Source organism: Alligator sinensis, unplaced genomic scaffold (genome assembly GCF_000455745.1).
Source record: "Alligator sinensis unplaced genomic scaffold, ASM45574v1 scaffold100_1, whole genome shotgun sequence".
NCBI classification, from domain to species: Eukaryota; Metazoa; Chordata; order Crocodylia; family Alligatoridae; genus Alligator; species Alligator sinensis.
The window spans coordinates 1,683,267-1,699,456 of NW_005842193.1; the positions used below are offsets into that span (position 1 = coordinate 1,683,267).

The window sequence follows — 16,190 nt, forward strand, 5'->3', positions numbered from 1 at the left end:
GACGGGTGCGGGGGCCCTGCTCGGGCTGGTGCTGGTGCTGGATCTGTGGCGGGGCTCCCCAGACGCGTCTCCTCCTCTCTTGACTCTCCACTTGGCTTCCCCTCTGCAGGTGTCGACGTAGAGGAGCCTGGAAAAGAGGGTGGGAAAAGCCGCGAGGTGATGAGGCTTAATAAAGAAGGTAAGTGCAGCGCCCCTGCCTCGCCCCACCTGGCTAGTCCTCCCCCGGCAGCTCAGCCTCAGCCGGGGGTTGTTGGGCTGGACGCCTCCCGCGCACCAGGTCAGAAGAGGACACCAGGGAAGAAATGGCAGAGCTCGTGCTGGACCGGGGTCTGGCATGGACTTTTTCAGGGGCAGGCCCTCCGTGGAGGGCAGTGGGGGTGGGTGCGCACACGGTACGAACTGTGTAGTGGGTTTTCGGTGTGCTTTGAGCTGCCCAGTGAACTGCGGGGGCCACTTGCCAGTGTTGGCGGTATACATATACATTTATTTATATCTATAGAAAAACATATTTTTGCAAAAAAAAAAGAATGAACAGGATGCCATCGCTCCGCACCAGCTTCTGAAGTAGAAACGTGACGAGGGCACGTACGGGGTGTGAACGGGGCACGAGGCGATTTGAGGTGAAAGTCGCCCTGTGTACAGCAGTGGCCATGTTGGATTTCTTTCTAGGTTTTGTCCACTTTTATTTTTATTTTTTATTTTTAGTTTTTTTGGCACAACCCTTCCTTCGTTTCAGTGTGGAAGAGGCACACGCGTGTAGCACTGCACATTTTACACCTTCACCTCATTAGCAGCCACCGCTGGAAAGACGCCAGTAAGGAGCAGGCCTTGCTTGCTGCAGAATGGGCGTGTGGTAATATTTAAATCGGCTCACGTTTTGACCGAGTTGTGCTCGGTTTCAGGCAGTCGTGTGGTGAGCGTGATTACGCGGAGTTGTGTGGCCAATTCCTGATGGCAGCTAATTTGAGTGATCCTTCGTACTGAAAAACAGGCCACATTGATCGTGTGAAGAAAATTTAGGTGTAAGGCTGTCGTTTAAAATATTACGTTTTCTGGTTTCATGAGTATGAACACAGATAAATCCCAGCCTACTCACATGTGCAAATATGCTATATTTAACAGGAGACCATAAGTTTGTAAGCAAAGCACCTTATATGGTGGATAGTAAGGACTGAAAAAGACAGATTTGTTTGTGACGTTATTTACTAAGATGAAGCTTGTGTAATGAAATTCATGAACCAGCATTTTGGAAATGTTTGTATGTGGCTGCGAATTGAGGAAGCTGTGCTGGTTTGTGTTGGTTTGAATGAGGTTTTACAAAGTTTTAGCGTAACTGCCACCAAAATATTTTTGTGAAATTGGTTCATAAAGGACAAGCCCGTAGTTGTAAAACTTTTACGATAACATACGTAAGTTGAGAGAGATCCCATTTTTTATACTGGATACTCAAGTATTACAATAACAGTTTTTTAGAATATATATCATGGAATTATGTGAACTAGACTTTTACCATGTTGTCAATGTCACTGTATTCATGCTAATGTCAATACATGCGGGCGACTTAAAGGTAAAGAAAATGTTTCTTTTCAAGATCGTTTTTGAATGGAAAAAAAATCTGGTAGTCATTAAACGAAAAGACTATCAAGAATGTGTGGAATACTTCAGTGACATTTTTTATTAACGTAATTTTAAAATAAACTCCTTGGCCAAACATAGTTGATGGTACCTAAATAGAGGTTTGTAAAGTTGGGCAAAAATTCAAGGGGCTCATAGCTCAAAAAACTTTGACATGTACTCTTTCTTGATTTTATAAAGAAGACTTTTGCTCTTTGACCTTATCTTCTATAAAAAGTTTACTCTGTTGAGATTATATCCCGTCTTGGAAGAGCTCAAATGGCAAATCCATGGTTCAAGAACTTGACTTCTAGTCATAAGCATCCTCTGTTCAGTGCAACATGCAAATAGCTTAGTTCTTTAGAATAATTCTATATAGTTGTGAGCTGTAATCTTTTCTTTTTCATCATCTGCAGTTGTGTCTTATGGATGACTAGGGTAGGTTTGTTTTTTTTGTTTTGTTTTTACATATATACCATCCAGTAAAACATATTTCCAGGTATGAAGTGGAAGTCTTAAACTTTGTTACCGAAATAGTAGCTGAAAGGTATAACATATTAATAGCATTTACACAGTAGTACAGTAAAATGCCGTTATTGTCTCTAATCAACCCCAGTTACATTTAAAAATAGAACACTTTAGAAATCTCTCACTGCTTCCAGATAGGAACTTGATTTGGGCATCTTTTGAAAGGATTTTCAACCTTGAATACATTAGCATGTGTTGAAATACTTGTGCCTTATTCATTAAGATAATAGAATTTTAATGCCCCACCCATCACTATAACTTTATTACTTTTGTAAATCTTGAATTGGCTTGTGCTGCTCTTGTTCTTCAGGATTCTTTGTACTTCTGTTAACAAGAGTCAGATATGTAGAATGTACTGCATGCATGTTTGTAATGGTACTTGGGAACGTAATATGATGTCAGATATACTTGTCTTCTGTGGTATGAAAGTGCTGTTTGGCTACAACCAAGAGTTGTGAATCTAAAGGTCTTCAGTTCAAATCCCAACTCATTTTTCTTTGACCTGTTACTGTTGACATCCATGTCTTCTGATGTCCCTGCTATGTTTATTCTTTCTGACCATTTGTGAGGTTACTAGCATGTACATTTGTAGACAGAGGATTTCAAATGCAAATACCAGTGTTCATGGAAAATAAAAATGTGGATGCATGGAGATTTTACCAAAAGAACATATTTGCTCATGTGATCAGGAAGCAGAAGCAGGATCATGTGACACTTCTGACAAATCATAACTAAAATAGTGACTGTCAAAGAGATGGAGGACTGTTTGGGATTTGTACACATAGTAAGAGATTGAATAGCAAATTTGAGAAAATGAAGATTTGCTGGTGGGTAGTTTGTGTACAATATACTAAATTCATTGCATAAATTATTCATTATGACATAGTAAGCTATAATTACATGAGTATGAAGTTGATGCTGAAGGATAACCTTATCCACCATAACCCATAATTGATTTCAGATACATTGTGCAAACACACCAAATATCTTTATTTTTTATTATTTTTCTTATACAAGTACACATTGTATAAAATAGGAACGTGTTTTTTTTATGCACAGAAATCTTCTTAAAACTGAAAAATATACAGATTGGCAAACAATGTGCATGTTTATGTACTGAGTTATTTTTAGGTAAGTATTGGCTACATGGGCTAAAAGACATTCTGTGTTGACTTCAACAGCATTACATCGGGGATGACTTTGATCCATCATGCTCAGATCTATAAGTGGTGCTCTGCGTACAGAAGCTATGTTCTGTGGTCCTCCGTTCAGAACTGCAGTGGTCAATGATTAATGTTGATGCCATAATCAACATGTACATCCTTACTTCAACAGGTTCTAATATTCCAGCTTGAAGCCTGGGATATTTGCATTTTGTCTTGTGTTATATTTTCCCTACTGCTTTCTGACTCAATGGGGTACATTATTTTAGCATATTATGCGTATGTTTTTCATTATAGCAAACCAAATTGTATTGTTACGTTAAAATTTGGGGTTACCTGGATTGATACACCACATGCTCAGTCTTTGGGATCTGATTATGTGGCTTCACTTGCAAACTGGCTCCTGGAAAGGCAGGGAAGGGTTATCCAAGGGAAAGATTAAATGGGCTGCATGATTACAAATATTCAGAATTTTTCCCCTCTGCCTTCTTGCATCTTAAAGCCATCTTCAGTGAAGAGCTACAGGACCAGCAGAATAAAAATTGTAGAAGACGCATCAGTTTTACTTTCAGCATTTGTTACGTGCAGGAAAATAAGCCAATGATTCTGTTGGAAATGGATAGGATGAGATTTTATTGCTCTAGGAAGAGAAGGAAAGGAAAAGGTAGGGAGATGGCAAAAAACATTTTCAGGGGGAAGGGGAATGCAGAATATAGCTGTCTGTGAAGGGGCAAAAAGGGGAAAAAATACATGAGGGGAAGGGACAAAATATATATAAAAATTACATGGGGAGAAGACACTATCTGACAGCCACCAGTTTTATTTGATGGCAATATCAAATATAATAATGCCCACAAATGTGTGTATATTATTATTAGTGCCCACACATTTGGCAAGTCAGTTGTGGTAGGTGCTGTACAATGCAATGTTATAGAAGGTGTCAAGAGAAACTGCTTTTTCTCAGTATGATATTAGGGATATGTGGGACTAAGAATAATCTGTGTTATCTAGTTTTGATTATTTCTGGTCCCATTATGAATATTTCTCTTGCTGGTGAAACTGATCATGGGGCTGAATTGTCCATATTATGATGATATATGCCTGAATTTCTTTGGGGGGGGTTGGGAGGCAGGGCGGGGTTTGGACCAACTATGTAGTTGGGATAACGTTAGACAAACTTTTGAATACAAAACTTCCATTACGGATGCAATATCACTCTTATGCTACTGTTAAATACCTGATCACTTGAGTTTTTGAAGTGTTTTCAAGGATTCTGCTCTGACATACCATGCAACACAGAGGCTCCTTTTTGGGGTGTGGACAGTAGGGTGCATACCTGCTAAGTCTTGATCCTAGCATTTCCTGCTTTATTTCATGCATCTGGATGGAAGAGTGGGTGGCATTTCTATGATGACACTGTCAGATTATAAGCATTCAAAAATTCAAAACAGGCTTTTGGAGCTTTTGAATTCATGACCTGAAACTGTTGCTCGAAGGAAAGACCCTTTTCAAAAATTGTATTTTACACTTTACACTTGAAAAGAATTTGCCTTTAAGCTAAAACAACTTCTTTGTTTTACCTGGGTTGTCTTTGAGATTTGCCATTTGAGAGAGAGTCAAGTACAGTGTTTCTAGCAATTTAAAAAATATACATTTATTTATTTTTAACTTACCAGAGGTCTTTTTGGACAAGATGAACATCCATACTTTTTTAGTAAGTTACTCCACTGAGAGCTTGTGTAAGGCATGTGAAGGAATGAGATAGATAGCAATTTAGAGCTCCAATACTGTCCTGATCCCATGTAAGAATCATAACCTTGGTACAAGTTTAAGGAGTCTAGGTGGCATCAGGTAACTGTCTGTAATATTTCTTTGTTTTTGAAGATAGACTCTGGTTTTTACTCTGTTTTCTTACCTGATGCTCTTCAGGATAGAGTTCTTGAATTTCTGTGGTTTTCTGTCCATTGACAAGCCTCTTTTGACAAGTCTATCTCCTGCAGTACTCCTTTTATTCTTTATTCTAAAATAGGAATTGGGAGCGAGGGAGTGAAAAGGTAAGGCAGTTGCTTCAGGAAGTGTTCTAAGGACCTCTTAAGGGACGAGGGGGAAGAGACAGACTCATGGAACTGAGAGCATCGAGTCATAGTCTCCAAGAATGGGTAATAATCGCAATGCTGTCTGACTGATTGACTGACAAAGCTAGCTGCTTTGCATCACAACTATAAGCTAAGACAGATATAGGGAAGGGAAAACCAGCTCTTTTGCTCCTTGCTTTTGATAATTTAAGTGTGTATTCTATCCTCTCTCGTTGTAGTGCTTATCTGAGGTTATGTTGAAAGTCAATGGAGCTGTTGCAGACTAGGGCTCCTTGAGTCCTCATGGTCTCTTGTTCAACAGAATCTGAAATGTCTGTTCTCAACTACTGGGCTATTATTCAGTCATTTTCTTCACCATTTTATTCTCAGTATTAAAGTCCTAAATAGCGTGCTCTTTAAGCACAGCATATCTGTCCGTTTCCTTGTGATGTTTGACAGCAGTTCACTAGGGTTTAGAATCCTTTGCTTTTACCATTGTATTTGTAGTAGTATTGCTGTTCTATTTTGTTTTCATTATTGTGTGTGTTGGGGAAAGAAACGGTGTTTTGCCAGAGCATTGCCTAGATGATAGGTGCAAAACCCTGAAAGCACTGTGCGGTTCTCGACACAGTTCTGCCACTGGTTTACATCTGAACTTGTTTATCTCTTAACCTCTGAGCTTCAGTTGATCCATTTATAGAGAAGCAACGTTATTGTGATTGAAGGGCACAGGTTAGTCCTCAGTATACAAGGGGTTAGCTCTCTGAATTCCGTTTTCCTTCAGATTTGTGCACATGTTCAGGAGAAGAGTTAAAAGAATGGCTGCTGAAGAAACAGGAAAAGGACAATGTTTAGGGAAAGGCAAGACTGCCTCTCCCAGCTCTGAAGGTGGGCTTGATCCCTGTTTTGTGGCACTCCTTATTTTACTTCTGTCACTTTTTGTTTGATGAAGTATGTCTTCTGCTCAATGATTCTTGTTGGACTTTGTGTATTTTTTATTATTATTCAGTCATTCCACCTGTTTTCATGTGGGTTTAGAGATGGCAGGGAATTTGAGATCACTTGCAAGTTGAGTAAAATTAGTATCACAGCAATTATATCTGGTGAATAGGTGACAGTGCATCAACAAAAACACATCCAAGAACAGTTATACTGGAGTGGATGGAACAGATGGCTGCAGTGGTTAAACAAGGTGACTGGGATCTTGACGTTCTCTTAAATTAAAGGAATTCTGACCAAAATGGAAGCTGAAGTGAACTATCCTAAGGTATATTTTAATGCATCTGAATCTCTGACAAGCACCCTGATCTCAAGACAGGTGGGTTGTCTTCAGCTGGCTAAGGATCTCTTTTGCTAGTGTTTCAGACCTGAAATGTTTGTCCTGGGCACAACAGTTCTGGGACTCCTACAGATGGTGATTGAAACCAAAATCTTGTTCTTCTAGAGACTGTAGTCAAATATATAAACCTCATTCAGTGTCCGTGAGGGAAACAGAGTTAACTCGTATCTGGCCAGTGACCACTTGTGGTACAAACCATACTATGGCTGCAGATTAGAGAGACAGGCAGTCAGTCATTCAGCTTGAAGCCAGTCAGGCTAAAGACCAGGTAGTCAGAGGTGCAAACTAAAGACAGCTAGGCTGAAGGCCAACTAGCTCAATTGCCTGCTGACTTAAAAGAGATGACCTAAGGGCAAGCTGAAGGGAGTCAGGTGGAAGACTGGATAGCCTGAGGGTCAAACAGAAGCCTGGAAGGCTGCACACTAGGAAAGACTCTGAGGTTAACAGAAACCAGAATCTTTCCCTTTTTTATGGTTTAGAGTGATGCTGAGGACTCAAAACCAACCCTAGAGAATGACAGAAAGGGGGAACAGAACCATGAGCAGGGAGCATGAAGACACCAATCAATTAGTACCACTATGGGATTTCTTTTTATTGCTGTTTCTTCAAGGTAAGTGATTTAGCACTGTACCTAGGATATGCTCGCTCCCATTCAGTCACTAGTGAGTGTCCCTGACCTCAAGTGTGAAAGGAGTCAACCGCATGTAAACTATTCTTCAGTTTTTAGCTCAACAACAAACCAATGCCTTGAAGTAACAGGTGGCTACGTGAGAGCAAAAACAGTTGCAGACATTGGCGTTACAGCTTGTAGGTCCACAGAAATAAAGTGAAATGCAAGCTGCAACTCGACATCAGCAACAGGCCCACATTGTGGCCAGGCCCAGCAACACTGCGTACTGGAAGTGATGACTGCAAAAAGAACAGTGAACCAGATTGGTACCATCCCTGACAGCCAGTATGAGCCCACCAGTGCCAGGAGAAGGGATGATGGTGACACCTGGCATTTGTTATCTGGAGCTGGCCAAAATAGCACTTGTCAGTGACCTAAATGCTTTAATAGAGACACTTGAATGGGTGGCAGTCTGTTTGTCTGAATCCCAATTCTTGGGCATTTTACCTTTCATGTCTGTTGAGAATTAGCCTGTGGAGCGTTGGATAGGCAGGCTGTCATGAACTAACCTTTGGTGAACATCACCATCTTGAGCTGTTTGGTGATAAATGAACAACTGATTGATGTTTCAGGCAGGAGACATATCTGCAAACACTGCAATTCTGTTTCCTTCCCAAAGGGCTAAATGACCTTGGTTAAGAGTTGAAATCTGACTTGCAGGAAGTAGCTAAAGTGGTAGAACTGGAACAGTTCCTTACAGGCCTTCTTTCTCATACCCCTATAATGGGTCTAGAGGAATCTGGCAGATTCCTTTTGACAGCACAATCCACCTGACTGAGAATTGCCTAGTTATCCAAAAAAAAGGGAGCCGTTACAAGACGTCTGAGAGAAATTGCCTCAGTTACCACCTGCTAACTCGGGAAGAGGAAGAGCAGACCTCAGAGTTGTCCCTCCACAAAGAGAAGCTGGGAGCCCCCTACAGCCTTTCTTGATTTCATGTCCATGAAGATTTGAATTCTGTGGCCTTGTGAATCTGAACAGCTTTGGGGTCCAAATCATATTGATATGGAAGATGTAGTTTTCAATATGGGTGGCTGGTCCATGTTCAGAAGAAAAACTGCCTGGAAATGGAGTGTAACTTTGGATGTAGAAGAGAATGTGGTAGCAGTTGTAGTACTTTCTCCTCTTCTGGGTGGTTACTGCAGTGGTCCTTGAAGAGTCCCTTCCTCGGTGTATTCAGGTTGTGAGCAAATATCTGTGACAGCCAAGTAGCAGTGCCTGATGGGGATAAAGCCACTTGTCTGTCTACCTAGGGACAAGGTTTATTACCCTTGCATGTCATTCCAGCTGATGTCAGGTGGCTAGACAAATCTGACCGCGGGCAGCATGACAAAAAGACTATCATATTCAGTCATGGCTTGCTGGGGCTTCAAGAGTAGCTGCAAACACTGGCAGAGTCAGAAAGGGAAAGGGTGTCCCAGGAAGTGGACCCAGAGGATTATTTTCCCATTTGTTGATGACAAATGTCATTTGTCATGGCATAGCCCAAGCCTTGCAAAATAGGAGAAGAATGGTGGTTGGCTGTTGAGGAAGATGGAAGGTTCACAATAACTAGTACCAGTATTAACTGAGGGCAGATCCTGTGGAAGGGGTGTCCACCATTGAATCGCATTCAAATTCCCCACTGAGTTCTCCAGCGTAGTGGGACAGGAGCAGAACTCAGTATATTTAGAGAAGCTGCTGCACTGTTTGAGTCTTGAACTGGAACAGCACCACAAGAATGCCTTCCCTAGTGCAGGAAGAAAGCTTAATGCATGCAGATTAAATGTGGTTAGACCAAGCTGAGACAAGCATCTCCCCACATCCATACTAGGTTGTCCAAGGATAGGTAGGAACAGAGAGGCTTCTCTATAAAGAAAACCACTGTACCCAATGGGACTCGGTGCTCAGTCAATACCAGGGGCGGGCAATTATTTCGGGCAGAGGACCGTTTACTGAGTTTTGGCAAGCCATCAAGGGCCGCATGACAGGCAGCCAGGGGCAGATAAATATTAATTTTCTAAATTTTTTTAGGGGCCCCATGGGCCAGATAGAATGGATATACACTTGCTAGTGCTGAGCAACTTGGGAGGGATCTATTTGAGGTTAGCTCAGGACGTGCCAATAGCAAGGTGCCTTAGGAGGGAGAAGGCATTGTGGCAATCTTTACCATGCCCTTTTCTGGCCGAGAATCAATAAAATATCCACAGTTCCTGAGTCATGCCTTGACTGCCAACTAATTGGTCTAAGTTCATCCCACAAACCTCTGGTCCCCTTGTCTTTGGCAGAAATCCCTTTTGATGGGATCATGTTATGTGTAATGGGGCTCATTGAAAATAATTGTACTGGGCATTTGTACATCCAAGTGATGGACTTTGACCTCCTTCCTAGAATCGGTGCGATAGCCACAGACTTACTGAAGATCTTTGCCTGTAAAGGTCTTCCTAATGAAACTGTAACAGACGAGAGGACTAATTTCACTATAGAGTCATAGAGAAGTAGGGCTGGCAGGGACCTTCAGAGGTCATCTAGTCCAACCCCCTGCCTGAGGCGGGATCATCCCTATCCACACCATTCCAAACAAATCATAGCAGCCAATGTCCTACTTCTATAAAATGTTGTTAGTATACTCTCAAGAGGTCCAGGCCATACCCCTTGCTACAGAGGAAGGCAAAAACCCCCACAGTCCATACCAATCAGACCCCGAATATGGCAATCAGTCTGGCCCTGAGCAGAGGGGCAAGACCATCTACCCTGGAACCTCTGGCTTTGCTCCTAGCAGGAGAATCGACAGACCCCAGTTGAAGTCCCCAGCCTTGGATGTAGCCAACCCCCAATGCCTCTGGGGAGGCTTAAAAATACCCTTGACACCTATAGCAGAAAAAAGGTGGCAGGAGAAACCAGCAAAGCCCAAAATCATGGAAAATACCCATGGTAGAAAATAGGCATAGCTATGCCTAGATCATCCCTGACCAGTGGCTGTCCAACCTCTTCTTGAACACCTCCAGTAATGGAGAGTCTGCAAGTTCTGTAGCCAGTCTATTCCACTGCCTCAGTATTCTTCTCGCAGAAGTTTTTTCTGGATATCCAATCTAAACTTACTTTGCAACTTCAAGCCATTAGTCTGCGTCCTCCTTTGCAGCAAGAGAGAAAAAGTGTTTTCCTTTTTTTTATGGCAGTGTTTCAAGTATTTGCTATCATTTCCCCTCTTAAGCGCCTTTTCCACAAGCCTAGCTCTTTCAGCCTCTCCTCATATGACCTGCCTTCCAAGCCCTTCATCAGCTTTGTTGCCCACCTCTGGACCCTCTCTAACTTCTCCATGTCCTTTTTAAAATAGGGAGCCCAGAACTGCAAGCAGTATTCCAGATGATGCCTGACCAGTGCCAAGTACAGAGTCATTATCATCTCCTATGTCTTGCACCTAGTGCTTCTATTGATGCAGCCCAAAACAGTATTTCCTTTTTTGTGTGGTTGTGTGGATGTGTGCAGACTCGTATTGAATCTGTGGTCTACCAAGCCTCCCAAGTCCTTTTCCATAGAGATGCCAGCCAGCCAAGTTCCCCCCGTTTTATATTTGTGTTCTTGATTTATTCCTCCCCAAGGTGTAGCACCTTCATTTGTCTGCATTGAATTTTATCCTATTAGCTGTAGCCCAACTTTCCAATGTGTTGAGATCCTTCTGAATTGCACTTGCATCCTCCAATGTGTTTAAAATCCTTTTCAGATTTGCTTCTTGAACTTCCTGGCCTGAAAGAGATTCTGTTTCAGAGGAGGGAAATTTGTCCCCACTTTTTGAGACCTCACTGTGTCTCTGGAATTTGCCTGAAGGATGGATGGTGTGGTAGATGCTGGCACAGTGGGCACAGCTCATGAGTCTCCTAGTTGTGATCAGGTTTATTTTATAGGCATTGTAGATTGGAGAGTTCCTAAGGAGTGTTGTGAAGGGCAACCATGGCACAGCTTTTGTGGCTGTTTATACAGAGTTTCTTCTGAGTGTAAAGGGCAGCTTTGGAAAAAGCATAAGGTGCTTGTTTGAAAATTTAATAAGTGAAGGCTGGAGGCTTGCCTCATGGGTCACTTGGAAATGGGAGTTGACATCTTGATAGCAGATAGGACTGGGATGAGGCCAGTAAAGACTTGTAAATGAAGATTGCTTGATGCAGGAGAAAGGTATGTGTGCATCACTGGAGAGAGATGCTAGTAGAGTGGACAGATCAAAGTGATGGAGAAGGAGAATGATTTTTCTTAGAAACATGAGCAGAATAAGGTTGCATTTCTGAAGCCTAGAGCAAAGAATGTTGCTAACAGGGTGGATTTGATTTAAATCAAATCAATTTAAATCACTGGTCAAGAAACCTTGATTTAATCACTGTTTTTGAATTCTTGTTGTTTGATATCTTTTATTGATTTAACTTCTTGAACCTTTGAACTTTTAGAGAAAGGTAAGGGCTTGAGTGTGTATACACAAATTTGCAGAGACAATAGGGCTGATTGGTGGGTAATCAGTTCTGTTATCTGTCATCTCCATATCCTGCTGTTGACAAGGATGTTATCTCTGGAGACGGCAGACTCTCCCTATGCCTGAAGAAGGGTGTTTGGGCCCAAAAGCTTGTAAAGAACATTTTTTCCAACTATTTAGTTGATCTTATAAAAGATATCACATCTACCCAAAGAACCTTGTCTGCCTACAATCTCTGGAGACACAAATCCATACTTTGAGAACTGAAACGAAGCATCACAGAGATGTTTAATGGGATTGTCTAAACCAGGGGTGGGCAAAATGCAGCCCACCAGGCCATTCTATCCAGCCTGCGGGGCCCCTAAAAAAATTTAGAAAATTAATATTTATCTGCCCCTGGCTCTGTCATGCGGCCCTTGATGGCTTGCCAAAACTCAGTAAGCAGCCCTCTGCCCGAAATAATTGCCCACCCCTGGTCTAGACTGAGCACTGAGTCCCATTGGGTAGAGTGGTTTTCTTTAATCTATAGAGGAGCCTCTGGGAACCTCATAAGATTGGGCCCCTTGTCTATGGCATGTTGTGATCTATTTATAAAACTTCTAAAAAAGTTATATGAATATATTGTCTCAAATAGTATATAATTAGAAGTTATAATCCCTATTCCATGATGGTATATTTGAGCTTTAATGTATCTTAAAATTATTTTTATATGTTTATTTTTTTAAAGCATCTTAACAAAAAAAAAATTTAAAATATAATTAAATAAAAATCTGGTTTAATAGAAAAAAAAAAGTTTTGTTTGGGGGGGGGGGTTAAATCATTGATTTTTATCCACTGTGGTTGCCATGAGGATGCATAAGAAAGTTTGGGTCTTCGAGATTGCCCAAACAATTGTCAAGATTTAGACATAGCCTGAATCTGAGGATGTAAAATGAGGTCCCAGCTATAGCTGACAAATGTTACAGGTTTGAGTGAGAGGCAAGGTGATGGTGATATTCTCAAGTGCTTGAGAAAGGAAGCAGGGCAGAGGGACTGAAAAGTTGAGCCCCAGCCTCTCAGCACTTTAAAAGGAGGGCCGCAGGGCTGTGCCGGACTCCTCCCAGGCTCCCGGATCTGCATGCGAGATGACAGCAGGCTGGCATCCCTCCCCCAGAGCACTGGGATTGGAAGGGACCTCAGGGACAGATCGCAGACACTGGCCAGCTACAGATGTCAATATCAGAGCACTCCTTCCACCCATCTTCCCCCTCCCCGCCTCAGTTTCTGTGTCCCTGCAATCTCACCTCTGAAACAGTTCCGAAACTTTTTGGATGGTTTTGTTTCATTTCGGAGCCTTCTGTTTCATTTTGGATTCAGTGTTTTGGGTGCCAAAATGGGCTGAAACACCTCAGAAATGAAACAGCTGCCGAAATTTCGCACAACCCTACTGCATACAAGTCAGCAGTGTGCCCTTGTTGTCAAGATGGCTAACAGCATACTGGGCTGCATAATAGGAGCATTGCCAGCAGATAGAGGGAAGTGATTATTCCGCTGTATTCTGCACCGGTGAGGCCAAATCTGGAGTACTGTGTCCAGCTTTGGGGCCCCCACTATGGAAAGAATATGGACAAGTTGGAGAGGGCAACAAAAATGGTGATGGGGCTGGGGGACCTGACTTATGAGGAGAGGCTGAGGGAACTGGGCTTATTTAGACTGGAGAAGAGGGGGGATTTGATAGCAGCCTTTAACTGCCTGAGGGATAGTTACAAATAGGATGATGCTGGACTGTTTTCAGTGGTTGCAGATGACAGAGCAAAGAACAGTGGTCTCAAGTTGCAGCAAAGAAGGTTTAGGTTGGATATTAAGAAAAACTTTCTCACTAGGAGAGCGGTGAAGCACTGGAACAGGTTATCTGGAGAGGTGGTGGAATCTCCATCCTTAAAGGTTTTTAAGGTCCAGCTGGACAAAGCCCTGGTTGGAATGATCTAGTTGGGGATGGTCCTGCTTTGAGCAGGGGGGTTGGCCTATATGGCCTCCTGGGGTCCCTTCCAACCCTAATCTGTGATTCTGTGAAAGTGTGTTTGGGGTTCTGTGCTCAAGATGAACTTTCTTCAAAGTTAATTCGAAAACTCAGGCAGTATACATTTGTTACTGAGTTTTCTACACATTTAGTTTCTAACAGAGGTAGTGACTTTAAAAAAAAAAGAAAGAAAAAAATTGCACAGATGTTAGTCGTTCATCAGAAAGATAGACTTCCTGTTTACTTCCTGATTGGGGATACAATTTTGTTTCCTTCCTTACAAACACCCACTATAATTCTTGGCTTCTGATTCCAGTTTTGACAAAACAATTTTGACAAAATAGTGCTAATATCAATCTTCAGAGGGATCCTAGCAGGTCAAATTTTGCTGTAAAGTTAGGTTTTTTGTATAAATAAACTCTTTAAAGACCAATAGAAATGTATTCATTGTTTTCTATTTATTTGTATATTGTTCCAAGGGATCTTGCAGTATAGTTCAGAAACAGATATAAGCAGTAATTATTGTGCAGGTTTGAGTCAGAGGTGGCATCTAACAGTAGCCAGTATTGAAAGACTTTATGGAGAACTATTTTAAGGAGGAGTTTGAAGGAGGTATGTGTAGAATGTTGTTTGGTGTATAGAAAGAACACTGGTCCAAGATGAAGGGGTCACATGGAAGATGTTTTAAATACAGGGGGGAAAGATTATGCAACAGATGCATTTAAGGGAGGCAAAAAATTCCTCGAAGGGTTAACAATACCATGTTTAACGTGTGAGAACCTGGAAGATAAACTCATTAGCAGCTGATCAATTAATTGTAATTGAGCTGAAAAATATAGGTGGAAAAATAAATATCTTAAATCATAAAGACAAATTTCAACCTCCTTGATTATTTTGTCCCAAATACCCCTTCAAATTTTCTTATTTCATTAGACTTCCGTTAGACTCCACCCTTCCTACTTTCCTGAGTCATGACCTAATTTTAATATTAACTAAAAAGTCAAGAGGAGCTAACAAGATGTCTGTGCCACAATAATCCTCTCTCATTCTTTCACTTTTTTTATGGCCTTCTTCCTTATTGTGCATCTCCCTTACTCTTTCATTGCCATTCTTACTACATGAAGCCTGTGGGCCTTGTTACATGGTAATTTTTAGCAGCTTTTGGATTAGGGGTCAGCAACCCCTGGCATGTGTGCCAAGCGTGGCACGCAAGGCCTTTTTGCTTGGCATGCCACCACCAGCCCCGGCTCTGGGTAGCTGCTGCCAACCACATAGCCCAAGCTGCTCCCAGCAGCTGTCTGGAAAGCTGCAAGCACTGCTGCAAGAGGCCAGACTCCATGGTTGGCAGCAGCTACCCAGAGCCAGAGCTGGGTGCAGCAAGCAGGCTGCAAACAGCTGTGCCAGGCTCTAGCATCAGCTCTGTACCGGCAGCCTGCCCACTGGTTGCTGCAGCTGCCCAGAACCCAGGCTGGCTACAAACAGCTGCAGCGGGCTCTGGAGCCCCACCATCCCCTCTGTGCCGGGAGCAGGGGAGAGACCGGGGGTGCGCTGCCTTAGACCCCTCCCACCGCCCACTCCAAGGTACACGTGCATGTGCTGGTACAAAGCTGATGCCAGAGCCTGACGCAGCTGTTTGCAGCCTGCCTGCTGCAGCAGTCCAGAGCCCAGGCTGGCTACAAGCAGCTGCTCCAGGCTCCGGAGCCCAGCCATGAGCTCTGTGCCGGCAGCAGAGGAGAGGCCAGGGTTGTGCTGCCTCAGGCCCCGCTCCCACCGTCTGCTCCGAAGCACACGTGCAGCTGTTTGTTAGACTCCTGGCTGCAGCCAGCCCTAGCTCTGGGTAGCTGCTGCCAACTACAGAGCCCCGGCTGCTTGCAGTTGAGCCGGCCTGATTCCCACCCGCTCCAAGCCCAGCACTGGCCCAGCCCCCCTACTGGGATGAGGCTGGGGCTGCCCCTTGCCAGGAGCACCACACCTTTGTGGGTTTAGCTGTGTGGAGTGGGTAGGTGGTTGGGCTAATGGGCAGGCTCAGGGCCACGCTGCAGCCAAGGGGCTGGCTCTCGAGGGAAGCACAGGGGCTTCGGCAGGCCCATGGCATTGTTGGGTCAGACTTTGTCCAGTGGCCCAGCCTGGCTCTGTGCACCCATGCATCTGGTTCTCTATGTTTGTCTGCCTCTGGTTCTGTGTGTCTGTGTGCGCACACGTCTGGTTCTGGATGTGCGTGTGCATGTGTCTGTTCTGTTTGTGCACATGTGGCTCTGTGTATGTGTGTGTGTGGTTCTCTGTGCATGTATATGTGCCTGGTTCTCTCTCTGCTCTCCTTTCTCTCTCTCTCTCTCTCTCTCCTCTTTTTTCTTTCTCTTTCCC

General features: G+C 43.1%; 1 protein-coding gene across 5 annotated transcripts in view; it reads left to right on the forward strand.

Annotated features, from left to right (window-relative positions):
* Positions 1–33: 33 nt before the first annotated feature.
* The window catches only part of ATXN7L1 (ataxin 7 like 1), a 195,278-nt gene continuing 179,121 nt past the window's right edge, over positions 34–16,190 (forward strand). For 2 of the 5 annotated variants that reach the window (XM_006026445.3, XM_006026449.3), the window contains exon 1: positions 34–178. In XM_006026445.3, coding sequence (XP_006026507.1) covers positions 160–178 — 19 coding nt within the window. In that variant the 5' untranslated portion in view covers positions 34–159. Of the gene's footprint in view, positions 179–7,260; positions 7,330–16,190 lie in introns of those variants that run through there. The other 3 variants (XM_025207392.1, XM_006026444.3, XM_025207391.1) reach the window with 3 other exon arrangements.